Below are 19,405 nucleotides of genomic sequence, written 5' to 3'. Positions count from 1 at the left end.
AGAGGGGAGGACTTAGGCTGAAGGAAGCCCTCAGAAAAGTCTGGCTCTTTACTCTTTTCCTCTTGGCACCTGTCTATCCACAAAAACTATAATATGATCTGCTGTATCATTACCCAAAGGTTTACAGTAAACTGAATTTTGCCTCAATGGCATAGAGGCTAGGGGTTAGAGACAGAGAGACAGACACAGAGATAGAGACAGACAGAGATAGAGAGATCTGTCTGTCTGTCTATCTATGTGCATGTACATAAACATGTATCATATTTTACAGAAAAAAATTGAGTCCATTCATCATGAGTTCCTTCTTCTACCTTCTTTCTTATCCCTTATGACCCAGATACTTTCTGCCACTATCTCTTCCTTCATCCTTGTCTCATATCATGAAGTAGCCTTACTCTTTACCAAGGCTAACACCTTTCCTTGTCGAAGTGATTACATTCTATCTCATGTCTTCCAATGGATTGCCCCCTCTGTCATCTCTACTCTTTCACTTATTTTCAGTCTTTTCCTTTCTACTAGCTCATTTCCTGTTTCCTACAAACATGTCTATGTCTTCCTCATCCTGGAAAAACCCCTACTTGATCCTTCCATCCTTGCTAATTATTATCCTTTATCTCTTCTGCCCTTTGAAACTAAACTCCTCAAAAAGTTTGTCTACAATAAGTACCTTTACTTCCTTTCTCAGTCTCTTCTCAGCCCTTATTATTCAGCTGCCAAACTTATTATTCCACAAAAACTGCCATCCCCAAAGTTACCAATTTTCTCTTTGTTACCAAATCCAAAGGCTTCTTCTCAATAATTATTCTCCTTATTCTCTGTGGCCTTTGACACTGTTGATCAACCTCTCTTCCTTGATACTCTTTTCTCTCTAGGTTTTTAGGACATTACTTTCTCTTGGTTCTCCTCTAACCTATCTGACCACTCCTTCTCTGTCTCCTTTGCTGGATCGTCCTCCAGATCACACCCTTTAACTATAGGTGTCCCTCAGGGTTCTGTCCTGGGCCTTCTCTTCTCTCTCTATTCTACTTCACTTGATGACCTCATCAACTTACACAGATTTAATTACTGTCTCTATGCTGATAATTTTCAAATCTACCTAACCTGCTTCAGTCACTGTGTGGTGACCTCCAATCTCCTATCTCCAGTTGCCTTGCAGACTTCTCAATCTGGATGTTCAATAGACATTCAAAACTAAACCTGTCCAAAACAGAACTCATCCCCACCCCCTGTCCCTGATGCCTTCCCTTATCCTATATTCCCCATTACTGTTGAGGGCATCATCCTCTAAGTCCCTCATGCTTACAACCTAGGAGTCATCCTTGACTTTTCATTGTCTCCCTCTACCCCATATTCAATCTTTTGCCAAAACCTGTCAATTTCATCTTGATATCTTTTGAATACTCCCACTTCTCTCCTGTGACACTGCTACCACTTTAGTGCATGCACTCCTTACCTCATGCCTTGATGATTGCAATAATTTGTGGGTGGGACTGCCTCCCTCAATTCTTTTCCCACTCCAGTTCATCCTCTCTTCAGCCACCAAAGTGATTTGGCTGAAGTTCGGGTCTGAGTATGTCACCCTCTTATTCATTAAACTCCATTGGCTCCCTATTATCTCCAGGATCAAATACTAAATGTACTGTTTGCCATACAAAGCCCTTCATAACAACCCCATCCTACTTTTTCAGTATTCTTGCCCCTTAGCCCCCACCATATACTGTTTGATCAGTGACACTGGCCCCCTGACTGTTCCATGAACAGGAACAAAACACCCCATCTTTCTGCTCAGGCCTTTTCTTTTACTCTCCCATATGCCTGGAATGTTCTCTCTCCTCATCACTCCCTACTGACGTCCTTGGCTTCCTTTAAGTTTCTACTAAAATTATACTTCCTCCAGGAAGCCTTTTTCAAGCCCTTTTAATTCTAGTGGCTTCTCTCTATGAATAATCTATTTTTCTTGTGCATAGCTGTCTTGTATATATTTGTTTCTATGCTGTTTCCCCAATTAAATTGTGATCTTTTTGAGAGCAAAGACTGTTTTTTGTTTCTTTTTGTATCTCTAATGCTTAACACAGTGCCTGACATACAGGAGGTGTTTTATAAATGTTTATTTATTGATTTGTTGACTTAGGCAGAGAGCCCATCACCTAACTATAGTAAGGAATTTTTCCTAACTGAAGATTAGAGCAATTGTGACTGAAATTTAAAAAAAAAAAATCAAAAGATAGAATAAGCATGTTCCCAGCACATTCCTGAGGGACAAAATTAGAATTGTATTGGGATGAGAAGAGTGATATTATCCAAAAACATGGCTCTACAGGCATCAGAGAGCAGGAGATTTGGGAAGAGGGAAGTTCTGAGAAAATTGGCTCTATCCCTCCTTCCCCTCCTGGTTCCTGTTTATCCAAAGACAGTATAATATATGCTACTGTTCCATTCCCAAAAGTTTTCTTATAAAATAAAATTATCCTCAACCACAAAAATGCCAAGAGGCAATTAGAAATATAAATAAATATAAGATTAGTCAGGGAGTTCAACCCCTACCTAAATGTTGGAAATTTTCCTACTTGGGGCTTGCCCCTGGAGCCCTTCCCTCTCTCTGATTGGAGAGGGAGGAGGGTGGATATCAGTTAGTTGTTTTCAGATTCTTCACCATTTAAGGATGGTGCTCAGGGCTTTCATCTTATCATTTCCCATTTGGATTTTCTGGAATTCATTATCTCCAGAAATACATCACTCTGCAGTAGGAAGTGAACTATGAAACTCATACCTCTTTGGTACTCCTTGTCCCTGGGGCTCCTCCCTATTTCTGATTGGAGAGGGTAGAGAGTGGATATCAGAGAACTCCTCCCAGATCCTCCACTATTTAAAGAAGGTGCCAGGTTCATTCACCTCATCATTTCCCACATCAATGTTCTTCCATATCTTACGATCTCCAGAAAATCATCAATCTGCAAGATGAAATCAGCTGTGTAGCTCATCCTTGGATCACATCCTGTCCCAGCTGTAGGACTTCATCATGCCCCTCAGGACTTCATCATGCTCTCTCTGCTCTGATGATTTTCAGAATCTTTTTATACATCTTTTCTCCTTTAGCTTGTGAGCTCCTTGATGGCAAGGAACGTCTTATTTCTTTGCATATATCCCTAGCGCTTAACACAGTGCCCAGCACACAGTAGGCACTTAATAAATGTTTGTTGAGTTTGATGAAAGGGATTATGAATGAAATCATGATTTTTCACCTAAAATGCATTTTCTAAAATCAAAGAAAGGAAACCACATGGACCTTCTGGGTGGACATTATGGGCCTTTATATTTCTCTCTAATCTTAAAATAGGTTATTTATTATAAAAAGTTGTTATAATGACAGTCCTGCTAAACCCCAAAGACCTGAGATTGGTGATGGTAGAGAGAATATTTGAATAGTTTCAGCTTCATTTGCCATTCTATATTTTTCATTTTATCTGACCCTGTTCTTCCAAATGTTCACTGGTAAAATTTTATGATTTATGAGTTTACCCCCAAAACAATTGAAGGGGGCAGGAAATATAGCTATTAATTCATGCAATGTAAACTGGAGGGATAGAGGTCAAATACCTTATTTGAAAGTTGCCATAATTGTCTACAAAAGTTGGAAATAGATTCATTGAAGGTGCAATTCCTAGCTTCACTTAAAAACCATTAAACATATTCCTTTATTCCATATTTCCCAGAGAGCTGAATTTAATATAATTGAGTCCTTAAAGTCACTGAAGGCCAATAGTCACTGAATTTTCTTGCAATTTGAAAGGAGGAAGAGAAGAGGGAATAACAATCTGTAGAAGCCTGTGTTAATTAAGATAAATTCCCTAGTGGTAGAAAATCATGTTCAGACATTGTCACATCATCAGTCAACTCGTCACAATATCAGGTTATGGAATAAATCCTCTGGCCTTTTTCAGCCACACCAATGAAGTGGTAATTGGTAATCCTATGCAGAGCTCAACTCTGTAGTCTTAGTGTAAGGCATGAAGGTTACAGCTGAAAGGTTAAGGTAATTGGAGCAGTTTCAGTTTATAAACAAACATGAATGTGCAGTGCGCCCTATGTGCTTTTAGATCTAATCAAATGGGAACTAGAGGTAGGAAGCAGTTGATCATCTTTGGCTTTTTGCCTGGTATAATAAAGAACAGAAGGTAGCTTCTATAATTAATTTTGACAATTTAACTTCAATTTATTCCTTATATTCATCTCCTTATCCTCAAATAATAGATGATGATGATGATGGTGGTGGTGGTGGTGATGTTACTAAGTATCATAGCATATTGGATTGAGGGCCAGCCTTGGACTTTAGGAGAACTGAGTTCAAATCATGCTTCTGTCATATATCAGTCATACGATACTGGGTAAGTCACTTTAATATTGCACTACCCCAGGGAATTATCTAATATCTAATAATTATCCAATTACCAGGTAGCTAGGTGGCACAGTAGATTGAGTGCTGGGCCTGGAGTCAGGAAGACTTGAATTCAAGTCAAGCCTCAGACACTTACCAGCTGTGTGATTCTAGGCAAGTCAATTGATCTCTATCTTCCTCAGTTTCCTCATCCATAAAATGGGGACAATAACAGCATCTGTCTCCCAGGGTTGTTGTGAGGATCAAATGAAATATTAATTATAAAATGCTGAATACAGGACTTGACACGTAGCAGGTGCTATATAAATGTTTGCTACTATAAAAAATATGTATAGGGACTTGACCTGTATTTTTTAAAATTAGTGTAGAGAACTTTCAACTGAGGAAATGCTCTTCAAGTGCACACTTGTACCTTCTCTACAAGGTAAAAGTCTTTGAGAACTGACTAGAATTTTGAGGAGTTGAGGGATTTACCTGGGTCACGTATTATGTATCAGAGGTATGAATTGAACCCTTGTCTTCAAGGCTAGCTTGGCATCCATGAAGCCATGATGCCTATCAGTAAAATAATACCAATAATAATTTACATTTATATTGTATTTTAATATTTGCAATGTACTTTATAGTAGCACAGTGCCTACCACATGATTGGTGCTTAATAAATGTTTGTTGATTTATTAGCAGTTCTTTTGAAACTCAAAATAACCTTGTGAGGTAGATCCTATAGGTCAAATTATCCCTATTATTTACAGGTGAGGGAACTTAGGTCCAAAAAGGTAAAAATACTTCCTTCATCATAGGAAATAGTCAAAATTGTAGGTGAAATCTGGACCTGGCTTTCCTGAATCTGAACCTACTGCACCATGCTGATATAAGATATCTAATCCATATAAGATGGGTTGCTGATCAACTTTGGTTAAGTGAGTTTCCGTACTTGGAGTTACTATGATGAAAGGGGGAGCTGTACTCCCATACTCCCAACAATAGAAAAAAGGGCCATGTTTCCATTTCCACTTAAGGTTTAGAAATATCATTCACCACAATCTTGTGAGGTAAGTCATTTCAATATTATTATTGCCATTTTGCAGATGAGGAAACCCAGTATTAGGTGAAATTTTCTATCCATAATCATCTGGCTAGCTCAGTGTCTAATCTGGTTTTGACTCCAAATCTAACACTCTTCCCATTGTGTTTATGGTAAGGATTAATATAAAGATAAAAATACCTGAGTTGTATGCAAATAGCCTTGTTTTGCTTTTTTCCTAAGAAAATAAGTATATACTGTCAGCACAGTGCTTTGAATGAGACGAATCATTTATGTTCTTTTCCTGTTTTGTAAATTCAATGATGAAAATGAGGAATAATTGGATATAACTGGGGGAAAATTAAATTATGTCTGGAAAGTCTTGCTTTTTATATGCTTTTTACCCTTTTCCTAAAGGTACACTGAGTTTTCAGGTTATTTTCTTCTCACTATGTAGTTTGCTCATTTTCTGATAATGATTTTCAGATCAAGCACTGCTTCAGCTTCATTAATATAAAGTACTGGGTTTCTCATGGATAGGCATGTGGTGACTTCTTCTATGATACATTTTAAACTAATTTAAATATAGTATCATTCTTAATATAAATAAAATCTGACTAAAAGGCAGATATATTGGGAATTGAGGACCTAGATTCAAATCCTTCCTCTGTCACTTAGTATCTTTGTGACCCTGGGCAAGCCACTTACCTTTCCCAGTGTCAGTTTCCTCATCTGTAAAATGAAGGGGTATGACTAGACAGCCACTAAGGTCCTTCCCAGCTCTAACTGTATGGACCAAAGTTGCTAATCTGTATCATATTATGGGAATTACCAAAAGTGACCAAATCACATGAGCTTGTTCTCCAAAATATTTTTTTCTGAGGGCTTTTAAAAATAATACCTAAGAACTGTTTATTGGTCCTATAGAGCAAAATACTTGAATATACTACTTTGGCCTCATCTCAAGAAAAGTTAGAGTTCTCAAAATAATTATTCAATCCACAAAGATATTTTCCTTTTTCTGGGATTACTTTTTAATTTTTGTTGGTAGTAACTTATTTTGTGGATTGGTTAGAATGTTGGTGACTACTCACAGAAGAATGTGAAAGAAAAATGTGTTTTGGAAAAGGATAAACTATATTATAAGGTGCTACATTTGATCAAGCTTGCATGATAGCTGGGGAGTTTTATTCGAAATCAAGAACAGTATATCATAAGAATAATTTCCTAGGCATCTAATCTTTGGAAGAGACATTCTTCATAATAATTAATAGTAACAGAGCACTAGTCAATACTATGATTTCAGCTAAGTTACAGAATGTAACTTAGAGGTAGGAAAGAGGAATAATTAAAATGAAGAAATGAGTAATGCCTTCCTGGGACTGTGGGCTCCCACAGTGGGACTAACCTTTATTCTTAGATCTTGAGTATAATGGGTGAATGTTGGGTAGTGCACACATCCATATATTTCTTATGTATTTTTCTTATAATAAGTATGAATGTAAATAAAACGAATATTTTCTCTCTGGCGTTCTTTATAAACTCTCTGCCCATCAATGGCTTAATCCCTAACAGTAATTAGCAAATGTCAATTGCTATAAAGCTTAGCTTCCTGGCACTTTGTGAGAAGAGGTCACCTTTTCAGTTAGTGAAGAGTTTATTACCTTCTGCCTGGTCATTCTTGTCATCCCGTCTAGGTTCTGTTGTGACTCAGTTAGACTAAAGTATCACATTGCCATTTGAGGCATGTCTTTTACTGTGGATTTAAACAATTGGTCTTTCTTCTGCAATGTTGTGAATTATTCAATACAGAATCCAATATTCCACTTTTAGATATCCTTTGAATTGAATTATCCTGGTGATGTTCCATGGTATGTGTCGTATCTATAACAAATTAAAAATAAAAGTGGACTGTATATAGTCAGTTGTTTAGATACCCAGTACACATAGGTTTCTCAAATATCCATGAAACCAGCAGCTCAGAACTCATTTTTTTTCTCTGATGTTGAAGGAGGCAATCCCATTTCCCAGGGTCAGAGAACTTAAATTCAAATCTTGCCTCTGCTACGTAATACCTCTTTGCTCTTAGAAACAAGATTTAACGTCTGTGGCCTCAGTTTCTCATCTATAAAATGAAGGGCTTGGACTAGATGCCTCTGAGGTCCCAATCTGTAATGCTATAATGCTTTTCTCTGATTATCTTTCTTAACTTTGTTGTTATAGCAGAAAATGTTACAATACAGGTCTCTTGTTCCCTGTTAATGCTGCCAACTTATAGAAATTCTTTTAGCACCTCCTTACTCTTCTGGCACCTGCTAAGAATTGCCTCGGTACTTGAGCCCTACCCCCAACTACACAAATATGCATGTGTGTGTGTGTCTCACACACACACAAACAAGGACTCTATATCAGGGAGCCCAGGATCCATTCTTTTGGCTGACTGACACCTGCTTTAACACTCCACACTCCCTCATAATTAAACATCAATTTGTTTGGATGGTCATGTGGAGTCTCCCCCTTCCCTTTGCAGTTACCCAAATGGGATCAGGAACTTTGGGAACCAAAGGATCATCTCCTTAGACTTAGAGCCACATAATCTCCTTCTGCTCCCTGACATATCTTAGATGTGATCAAGATATCCTGCCAGAGGAGTGGGGAAGTGGCACAGTGGATAAAGCACCGGCCCTGGAGTCAGGAGGACCTGATTTCAAATATGGTCTCAGACCAGACACTTGACACTTAACTAGCTGTGTGTCCCTGGGCAAGTCATTTAACCCCAATTGCCTAAAAAAAAAAAAAAGATATCCTGCCACAACATGAGATTAAGATCCTGCCATGGAGAACAGGATTTACAGCTATGCTAATTTCATGGAGAATCCTTCTGGTTGTGTTTTGATGTGTTTAAATTCTTTTAATTTAGTTTAAGTTTATAGTATTTAAAAGAAAAAAATCAATTCTATATTTCTACCATTTCTTGCTACATTCATACTGTGTTTTTTTGGGGGGGACCTCAATATTATAAGTTGTGCTTATTTTTATAGACAAGTGTGGGGAACTTACCATAATTTATAGCATATTTTGCTTCTTGAGAAAAGGGATTCCAACACCCAGTCATATGCAAATAAGTTTTTGGAACACAGCCCAATTGTAATGTAGGCGTTACCTTGTCACTATGTTAACAGGAATTTGAAGGGCCGTGTGACATTCTTTTTTTCTTTTTTTTTTTTAGGCAATGGGGGTTAAGTGACTTGCCCAGGGTCACACAGCTAGTAAGTGTCAAGTGTTTGGTCTGAGGCTGGATTAGAACTCAGGTCTTCCTAACTTCAGGACCGGTATTCTATCCACTTTGCCACCTAGCTGCCCCTGATTATAGATCTCTTCCAGGAGGCTATGCAATGTCTGAAGATTTGATATAATCAGAACAATGTAATCTACAAAGTGGAGCACCTAAGGGATATCATCTTCCACACAATATCTTTGATCTGGACCCTTCACTACATCTCTTCCATCACAGTAGAGAAAACCTTTGGCAAAACCTGATGTTTATTATCACAGTGTCCCTGCTCCTGCTGGTGCTCTTCCTCACCATGGGACTATGATCCTGAACCATGTATGGGCAATGCAATAGAGTCTTGTGCCCAGTGCCAGCAAAGGATCTCTTTCTTTCTTTCTTTCTTTCTTTCTTTCTTTCTTTCTTTCTTTCTTTCTTTCTTTCTTTCTTTCTTTCTTTCTTTCTTTCTTTCTTTCTTTCTTTCTTTCTTTCTTTCTTTCTTTCTTTCTTTCTTTCTTTCTTTCTTTCTTTCTTTCTTTCTTTCTTTCTTTCTTTCTTGTTTTTGCTAAGCAATAGGGTTAAGTGACTTGCCCAGGGTCACACAGCTAGTAAGTGTTATGTGTCTGAGGTTGGATTTGAACTTAGGTCCTCCTGAATCCAGGGCCAGTGCTCTATCCACTGCGCCATCTAGCTGCCCCCAAAGGATCTCTTTCTGACCATTTGTCTGGCCTCCCTACCATCTGTGGGTTGAGAGCTCCAGAATGACTGCCACTACCAATTCAGTTTCTTCCAAGGCCTATAGCTAGTATAAAAATTGTGTGATTCTTAGAACCTTACACTTGCCTTCCCATCATTCTGCCACTATCATTACAAAAGCAGAAAGGGGCCACACAAGATTTAGGGTTATTTTTCATTGTTTCATGTTTTGTCATGGTTTAAAAAAAAGTTATCACTCAGTGGTGAAGCTATAGCTGAGCTGCATCTCTGAAAATAATGAGGATGGTCTAGTTGACTGACTTAGACTATAGAATCAAAATCTGCCAAATATGATATTCTAAAAAACAAATAAATACTTTAGAGTTTACAAAGCACTCTAGACACACTCCTCTGCACACCAACCTAATATGATTTTCATAATAATCCTGTGGTATTATTAGTAGTAGTAGTATTCCTATTTTATAGATGAGAAACTGAAGCTTAGAAAAATTAAATGACTTACTTAGCATCACACAGCTAGTGTCTGATGCAGGATTTAAACTCAAGTTTTCTTCCAATTCCAAGTTTACTTTGTTGTCTAGTAAATGATCTGTGGAACAATGTGGTGAGTGATCCTATAAGACTTCTCTCTCTATTCCACTAAAAACACCACCTTAGGAAAATATATTTTTTTAAATTATTGCCATGACTTGAAATCCCCTCTATCTCTGCAAATTAATATGGTTTTTTTTTTTTGGCAGAAAGATTTCGAGATTTGCTGCTCCCTCAGTCTGGACAAGATTCAGAGATTCTGCCCTTCATCCAGCCAAGGAACTATCCCAAGTAAGTAACATAACTCTCTAGGGACTAGCCTGGGGCAGGGTGGGGTGTGTGTGTCTCTGAAGTGACCTTGCTGAGAACGTAGGGAAGGTATTTTACTTCTCCTTAAGATGTCTGAAAAAGGAAGCACAAACCTTATAACCCCATAAATACTTTTAGGATAAACCCTCCAGGCAGAGTTTTCAGATGAACTCCATAAAATAGGTTTTGAGCTCTTCACAGCCATGTCAGAAGGAAAGAAGCTGCACTTGTGAGTGTAGCCTGTTTGTCACTAGGGAGATGTTGGGAGAGTACAAACGATAAGCTGTCTGGATCAGTGTCTCCTGGAGCCTCATTTTCTTTGACACGTGGTGTTGACATAGGCAGATATTTTGTCATGCTAATCCCCGCTCTTGTCTTGTGCGTTTCTCTCCTTCATGCTGATGGATTCATTTGGATTTTAACAAGCTGCCCCTGGAAACAAGCACATGCTAAAATGAATTTAATGGCCTTATTAGAGATTCAGGAGTGGACAATCAGAAGTAACTTAGACGAGTAGGTTCTAGTGTCCTATTTAAAGTGCATTATAATAAGAGAGGGAGAATAGAAATCTATCTTTCCTTCCTACAACCATTTTAGTGTTCCTTAAAATCATAAAAGTGTCATAGCAGACTGTTTGACTGTGTATGTACCAGCTTATGTATTTCTGAGCGTCAGTTTCCTCATATGTAAAGGAGAGGGCTAATACTTGCCCTGTTTACCTTGAAGGGATATTTTGAGGCTCAAATAACATAGTTTATTTAAAGCATTAAGTGCCATATAAATATTTAATGTTTTACTGCTTGGCAATAGGGGATTAAGAAATATTTGCTTATTGATTTATTGTTATCATCCATGAAATGGGGAATAACCATGATGGAACTGATAAATTACAACAGTATCTATCTCTTCCTCTATCTCTTACTCTCTGTCTCTCTTTTTCCTGGTCAAGGTAATTCTGGGTACATTTTGATTTTCTACTTTAATTATTAGTACATGAAAGTATTCACTGATTTTATCTCCTTGGAGTAAAAATCAAGATTTTGAATATTTAAATATGCTTTACTTACCTCCTTTCCAAAGGCTACACAATTAACCTTCATAATATTAATGTAATCATAACCATAATTTGTGAATTTACTATTCTTCCCTGCAGAAGATCATACTACGTTTGACCTTTAGCCATGAGTATAATGCCACATTCTCTCTCCCCTTCAATACCACCCACATACAGACAGAATCACAGATACAATGCTGAAAGAGACATCAGAAGTCATCTTGTCCAACTGCCTCATTTTATAGATGAGGAAACAGCCCCAGAGAGCTCATGACTTGCTCAAGGTCACATAGGCAGTACTTGTCAGAGGAAGGATTTAGACTCAGGTCCTCAGACTTCCGAGTCAGTACTCTTTCCACTATACCCTGCTCCCTATCTCTGCTCCCTCATATTTATTCACCTACTATTCATCTACTGCATTCTAAACCTATCTACCACAAACTAAGTCCTACTATGGACATAGGATTTCTTTAGATGCTGAAGGCTATGCAAGATAAACAGGAGATGCTCTGTGCTCTTGTGGGGCTTATTAACTAGAGGTACACTACAAGGATAATAAATATGTGGATAAGATGATGCAGATGGATCATTGTGCCTTTGCCTGTGAAAAGGGATAAGTAACCATCATCTATTTCTGTACTGTGTTAATGGCTGCAAGTGTCTGTTTGCAGAAGCAAGTGTTGTCCAGATCTCTTTATCAGAGATTAAGGCAGTTTTGATACCTTTGTTCCTAGAGGGTCACTCCTTCCCTGATTGTTTCACAGCAGGTGGTGATTTTGCTGTGGTTATTTCCCAGGACTCATTATCTATGTGGTACAGTAGACTCCTTTGTATTTAAAATGATTTTTTCCGCAGTAGTAATGCAGCCTCTCTCTCTCTCTCTCTCTCTCTCTCTCTCTCTCTCTCTCTCTCTCTCTCTCTCTCTCTCTCTCTCTCTCTCTCTGTAAGCTAGTAAACTTCCAAAGACTGGTCATTTCCAAACACAAGAAGTTACGTATAGTATATTTTAAGTCTGTGATTGCAACAGAACTTTTTTCCTCTTTAATCTAATGAGAGGATAATGAAGAGACACATGATGATAATTTGGAAGGTTGGGCATATGCAGCCTAGAGAAAAGAAGACATTTAAAATGGTTAGATGAGGACCCCTTACCAGAGCTGGAGTAACTGATGAATTCCCATGATGATAGCCCCGACTTTAAAAAAATTCCACAAACCCCTGTATTTTGCCTTATCTGACCTAATCATAATGGTTGCTTTCCAAAGTACCTGGGTCATGCTTATCCTAATTTGGGAGTTCTTCACCTTTTAGTGTCATCAACCCCTAATGAAACTTAAGGAGCCCAGTTTAAGAACCTTTGGGCTAGATTAATAAGGTTGTAATGGACTCCAGTTACCTTTGTTTGCCTTATTATAAAACCACATAGTTTCTAACAGCCACAGGCAATCTGGAGATAGATCTATATCTGGGTACACCCAGCTTCCTGCAGGCAGTTATGGGCATAGTTTCATGTCCTTGAACCAGAGAAAGATAAGGAGTGAGGTTGAACACACATGTCAAATTACACCGTTGCTGTCTCAATATTTTTCCTGAATAAGAATCTTTAAATGAGAAGAACTGCGGGTCAGCTTCTAGTGCAGCTGAAAAGATGATACATTCTAGAATTGAATTGAAATTGAATAGAATTGAAATAAACATAGCTAGTTCTTCTGTCCCCCACATGTAGTTTAGGGGTATCATTATGTGACTTAAAGGGAATCAAAATAAACGTCTGTAGCTTATTTTCCCTGAGCCCTTCTCCAAGGGAGTCTTTAATTCCTTCTAGCAGGGGAATCAGGAGGTTGTGGCCAGAAACTTCCTCATTTTGCTCTCTTAAGAGAGGGGGTACCAGGCTGCTCTGTTAACTATTGTTTAGGGGGATGTCATTTTCAGATTCAAGCTAATTGCTGTCTCTTAATGGGGGGAGTGGTATTCAAACTTTGTCCTAGGCTTGACTCTCTTCCCACCAAATACCTGTTCCCAAATTAACACACATGCTAAGTAAGTAGCAAAGAAACTCATTTATTTAGATCACAGCAAAAAAGAAATCAGAGAAAGTATACCTAGGAGAATGTATATCATACAATATAAAGTGAAGGTGCTCTCCCAGTCAACCAAGAAGAGCAGCAGAACTTACTCATGGGGGAATTCCTGAAGTCTGTAGCATAGGAAGTTGGTAACAGGGACCTAATAGAGACTGCTAGCTCCCTCAAATCAGCTTCATTCCAGAATCTTTTCCTTCAGCCATCAGAAGTGGGGTTGGCATCTTCCATCTCTTCTCTCTTGAAACTGGAAGCCAGAAACACCCCAAACAACTGCAGAACCCAAAGAGACTCAAACAACTTTTCCTCCTCTCTCCCGTTCTGCCCTACCTCTCCCACAGGTGTAGGGCATCTGATCTCCATCAGTAAGGAAAGAATCCTATGTCAATGACCTCTGGGACTCAGATTACTTACCTCCCCCTCCCCCTCGCCTTTTGTCACAGTCATAGAATCACAGCTAGATAATTAGCATTTAAATGACACTTTAAGATTTGTAACATGCTCTACAAAGATCTCAATTTATCCTTACAACAACCCTGAGTAGCAGGTGTTATTTCTATCCCATTATATAGATGAGGAAATTGAGGCAGAAAGAGGTGAAGTGTTTTATTTGCACAGGGTCAAATAGCTAGTAAGTTTCTGAGGCTAGATTTGAACTCATGTCTTTCTACTTCTAGTTCTAGTGTTCTATTCCCTGCACCACCTAGCTAAAAGTGACCCTTAAAGAACATCTAGATAATTCTTTCATTTTACAGCTAAGAAAGAGGTCCAGGGAAATTAAATGATATGTTTATCATCACAAACCTGGTAAAGAGTTGGAACAAAACTTGTACCAATCAGATCTTTTTAACTGAAAAATATACTGAACTGATCATGATTATTGAAAAAAAAATGCTATCTGAAGGATCAAAATCCTAATCATTCCCCTGGCCGATAACAATAACAGTGTCCTATAAAATAATTTTAAATCTACAGCTGGGTGACACAAAGGATAAAATGTTGACTTGAAACAGAAAGACCTGAGCACAAATCCTGCCTCAGAAACATACTAACTGCGTGACCCTAGGCACTTAACCTGTCTACCTCAGCTTTCTCATCTGTAAAATGGGGTTAATAATAAGCAATTATCTCCCAAGATTTTTGTGAAGATAAGATGTTGGAAGAGCTTTGCAAACCTTAAATTCGACTGAATTTGTGACTTCATTATTATTCCTTGGAACTATCATCTCGATTAACACAGTGGGGAAGGGAGTATGATAACTGTTTCCCAATATCTGTCATATAAGAAGAGAAATTTGACTTATACTTTGTGGCTCCAGAGGGTAGGATTCTGTGGCACTTATAGGGAGGTTGATTCTAGCTCAATATAAAAAGATGACTTTATGAAAATGCTGTATAAATATTTAATGGACTACCTTGGGAAGTAATAAGTTTGCTATCATTTGACCAGTTACTAAGAATCTTGTAAAGGAGGATTCATGTTTCAGTTAAGGGTTATATTAGAGGAACTTTGAGGTTTCTTGCAACCCAGGTATTCTGGGATTCTATGAGTCTAGTTCTGTCTTCTAAGGTAACTTTGGCAAAATGAGTAATTCTCTTTCTTATTGTTTATTGTTGTTCACTCCTTTCAGTCAAGTCTAACTCCTTTTGACATCATTTGGGGTTTTCTTAGCAAAGATGCTGGATTGGTTTGCCATTCTTTCCTTCTCCAGATCATTTTACAGATGAGGAAACCGAGGCAGCAAACATGGTTAAGTGGCTTGTTTGGAGTTACGCATATAGTAAGCCTGAGGTCACATTAGAGCTCAGCTCTTCCTGGCTCCAGGCTTGGTGCTCTATCCACTGTATCCACCTAGCTTTCTTATTGTTTAGCCAATTTCATCTTTGGTGGTGGTGTCTCATAGTAATTGTTGAATATGCCATAATAATTACTCACTTTTTTTCATGGAGTAGATTTAGTTTGCCTGTTTCCCAGAAGTTTGTGAAATAAGGTTTTGGAGGGTTGATCTTTAACGTGCAATATATCACAATACTTGCCAAATCTACTTCTAGTGATTTACATGTGCACAAAACCCTTTCATTACTAAGAGGCAAGGTATCTTGCAGAGGAAAATGAAGATCTTAGGAGCAGAGATGATGCTTTTATTGCCATTGTAGGTCAAAGGTATGGACTTGAATAGAAAAAACACACATTTGGGAAAAGTAGTATAGTGAAGCTATACTTGGTTAAGAAGGCATAGTACATGGTGATTAAGAAGATATAGTTTAAAAAATGTTTAGATTTCTAGAAGAACATTTAAAACATAGGAATGATAGTTTCCTGAGGGAACCTAACAAGGCCTGTTAAGAATAGTTTTACCTGGAGTCTTATAAATCAGATCAAAAGGGCTTTAAGCTGAAAATAATGGAGAAAACTGATTATGTCAATAAGATAGTTAATATAGAATATAGGTTTGTTTAGTTATTTTGAGTCATGTCTGAAACTTCATGAGCAAGCATTTAATCTCTGTTAGCCTCTGTTTCCTTATCTGTAAAGTGTGAAATGATAATAGTAGCTACCTCTCGGTTTTGTTATGAGAATCAAGTAAAGTAATATACATCATCATTACTCCACATCCTGTTGCTTTTTGTGGAATAAAAACTCAAGTACTCTGTACTTAGGGCACAAGCCTGTCAGAGACAGTTTAGCTTTTCAGAGAATGAGATCCAAAAAGGGCAGAGCCTCCTGATGTTCTGAAAATCACTCTGCCCCAGTCATTCTGGTTTATATTTTTATGGTGATCATGAAACAGATAAATAGTAGAGGGAGGCAGACAAGGATATAAGGTTCAGTTTTAGGGGGTTTTTTAAAGTTATTTAAATAGAATCTGGGTAAAGTAACTTAAATTGTTGATGCCTTGGAGAAACATCTTCCTGAAACCATTCAGTCTATTTGAGGATGGAGAAAGAGAAGGTATTCCCTAACTGGCCGATCCAGTGATGCCCCTGCTCTCAGTCTGGTCACTTTCCTGATCTGCTTTCTAGGATTCTCTAGAGTTCTTCCATGAACTTTAAATTTCTTTTTAGATACTTGCTAGGCCTTTGATAAGGATGAAACAGAAGAATTTGATAAGAGATAAGGTTTGGGATTGAGGACACTGTAATATTTCTTCATATTATCCAAAGAGGGAACAGAGAGGCATGAGCATGCTTCTATACCTTGCAAAAAATCCTAACATTTAACTCCAAACTAATGTTGGAAGTAGCCTGAGCAAGGTGTGTGCAGGGCAGCGTCTATCTCCTTTCAAGGCAGAGTTCCCCAGGAAAGTCTTCTTCCCTCCCATCTTACCACTTCCCAAATAGACTCAAGGTTCTAGACTAGGCCAGCCTTTGTCTCTAATACTAAGGAGACCTGCAATTTCTGTTGGCCTCCACAACAGCCTTAATCTCCCAAAATTTCATAGTTTCAGAAATGAAAGGGAATTTAATAATTCAATCCAACCCCTCTCCCCACCCACCACTTTATAAATGAGGAATCTGAGCAGTTAAATGTATTGCCTAAGATGGCACAGGTAGCAGATAGTAGAGACTGGTTTTGAACCCAATGTTTGGGACTCCAAATCCAGTGCTACCTTCCTCTGCACCTTTCTATGTCTGGTGCCATTCGTGAAGCTCAGTGCCCATCTTGCCTGCATCTTTTAAGACCTTTCTACCTGCCCACCATCACCACGGGCCTGTGCTGCCTCCTTGTGGGGCAAATAGTCCAAATGCTGGCCTCATTGGCCTCCATGCTTCCTTGTGAGAAGGTTATTTGGTGAAAGGATACACACATATACATGTATGTATATACATACTTATGTGTATATATAATATATACATACACATATACATGTATGTATATACATACTTATGTGTATATATAATATATACATATACACATGCATATATACATATTTTCATGAATGTATGTATATGATATGTATATGGGTATGTATACACACACAGAAAAACAACGACCTCACCAACAATAGATGAAAAATCCTAGAAACAGATCCCAAGCCTAGAACAGAAGAATGATGGCATATCAATAAAGACTTCAATTATGCAGACATCTAATGCAGTTCTCTCTATGTTAAATACAGAAGAGCTGATGATTTTTTGACTTGCCTTACTTGGGAAGTAATAAGTAGTAATGTGAGTAATGAAAAATTTAATCCTTTAAAAGGTGGAAGAACTGATGAAAAAAAAAACAACTCCTATTGGACAGGAATTTCACCTTTAAAAATGCATTGCTTGCTGGGGACAGGGGACTGGGAATGATAGGATTTGTTTTGGGAGAAGATTGGAGAATTCAGTGTTTCATCTTAGAGTTTCTGATAGAAGTGAAAAAAAATCAAGCATACTATCCTGATAAACACCCCCAAAATTTAGAGAGCAGATATCAAGTCCAAAGAAAGGCTAGGTAAAATCCCAGATTAAAATTTGATAGAGAAATAAAACTCTGAACATGCAGAGAGAAATAATTCTGATGAGGACAGAAAAGGGTCTAAAAAAAGTCCAAAAGGGATGAACATGGAAGTGACTGTAAAAAGTCATGTATAGCAGATAGGAGCAAAGGAGGTATTGCGAGATAAATACAAAAGCTTGGCATGGTGTCCTATGACACCATTTGTCAGGAGTTCTGAGCTCACAATGGACTGATGGAAAAACTCAACAACAACAGAGGAGTGTTTATTGTTGTTGTTGTTTTATTATATTAGGGAAAAGAGAAGGATCAAAGAAATGATAAAATTACTGTATTGTTGGGGGAGGAAATAACCATTTATTTATATAGCATCTACTACATGCCAAGCATTGTGCTAAATGCTTTTAAAGTCTTATTTCATTTAATCAACACAAAAATTCTGTGAAGTAAGTTATGATGTTATTTTTCCCATTTTACATTTGAGGAAACTGAGGTAACAGGGTAAGTGACTTGCCCAGAGTCACACAACCAGTAAGTGTCTGAGGTCAGATTTGAATTTGGGTCTTCCTATTTCTAGGCACAGCACTCTATTCATTGCATCCCCTAGCCACATGGAGTAGTGAGATGTTGATAAGAGAAGATATAGACTAGATAGGGCTGATTAACTCTCATTTTACCTGTTTTCTATGCCAAGGCAAATGAGTTTTGGAGCAAAAAGGAGCAAAACTAGCAAAGAGAGGTAGAGAGCCACCACTGACGCTGATAAATTCAAGTCACTAGGTCCAGGCATATTAAGTATTAGAGCCCTTAAAAAAAAACTCATCATAGAAGAGAGAAATACAAGATAATTAAGGTAGGATGGTGCTACATTGTGGAGGGCCTTAAATGTGAGGCAAAGGAGTTTCAGCTCCTTTCTAGGATATCCCTGGTAGGGCTGTATGGAGCATTTCTGCCATGAAAGTCTTGCTTATCTGCTGGTAATCTCATTATATTATAGACTATCTGTGGCTACATTTCCTCCACTGCCCATTTGGTTTTTAAACTGTTAATTGAGCTACTATAAGAGCAAAGTCAAAGTCACTGACAAAAAGGGGAGAGAGAGCAAATATTCTTCTCCACATGCATCCAGTGGCTTTCTACATTGGGTTGGAAATGACTTTCACGTGGTCTGTGGTTTTGAGCATTACCTTTCTAAACAGTGGGTAGAAGATGAATCATTGACTACATGTATCTGTGTGATACAGCACAACCTGGTGAAATGTCAAAAGCACAGAGAACTGAAATTCTTTTATTTGTTTTCCAACACCCAATCCCTGTTTTGAGTAAATTTTTTCACTGACTTAACTTTTTTTTTGGCATCTCAGAGGTACAGCCTGTATTAGTCACAATTTTGATGAAAAGCCTTAGTCGTCCTATAATAATATCACAGAGTAAGAATAACAGAATAAAACCTAGTCCCATAATTTTAAATTTAATTCAGATATTTGCTAAATTGCCTATTTCGGTTTTTGCCTTTTGGACTAGTGCTACACTATCCATGATTTTGGCTCCATCTCAAAATTGTCCAAGGCAACAGCC

The 19,405-nt window shown here is 38.0% G+C and overlaps 1 protein-coding gene across 2 annotated transcripts in view; it reads left to right on the top strand.

Moving 5' to 3' along the window:
• Positions 1-19,405, top strand: part of NOX4 (NADPH oxidase 4) — a 232,975-nt gene that overhangs the window by 168,064 nt on the left and 45,506 nt on the right. For both annotated transcript variants that reach the window (XM_020993815.2, XM_078156966.1), the window contains one exon: positions 10,149-10,230. In XM_020993815.2, coding sequence (XP_020849474.1) covers positions 10,149-10,230 — 82 coding nt within the window. The remainder of the gene's footprint in view (positions 1-10,148; positions 10,231-19,405) is intronic.

Source organism: Phascolarctos cinereus, unplaced genomic scaffold (assembly GCF_003287225.1).
Source record: "Phascolarctos cinereus isolate Bilbo 61053 unplaced genomic scaffold, phaCin_HiC Scaffold_726;HRSCAF=1367, whole genome shotgun sequence".
In the NCBI taxonomy this organism is placed as follows: Eukaryota; Metazoa; Chordata; class Mammalia; order Diprotodontia; family Phascolarctidae; genus Phascolarctos; species Phascolarctos cinereus.
Note: the sequence above shows the minus strand (reverse complement) of the source record. Positions and strands in the feature narration are given on the sequence as shown.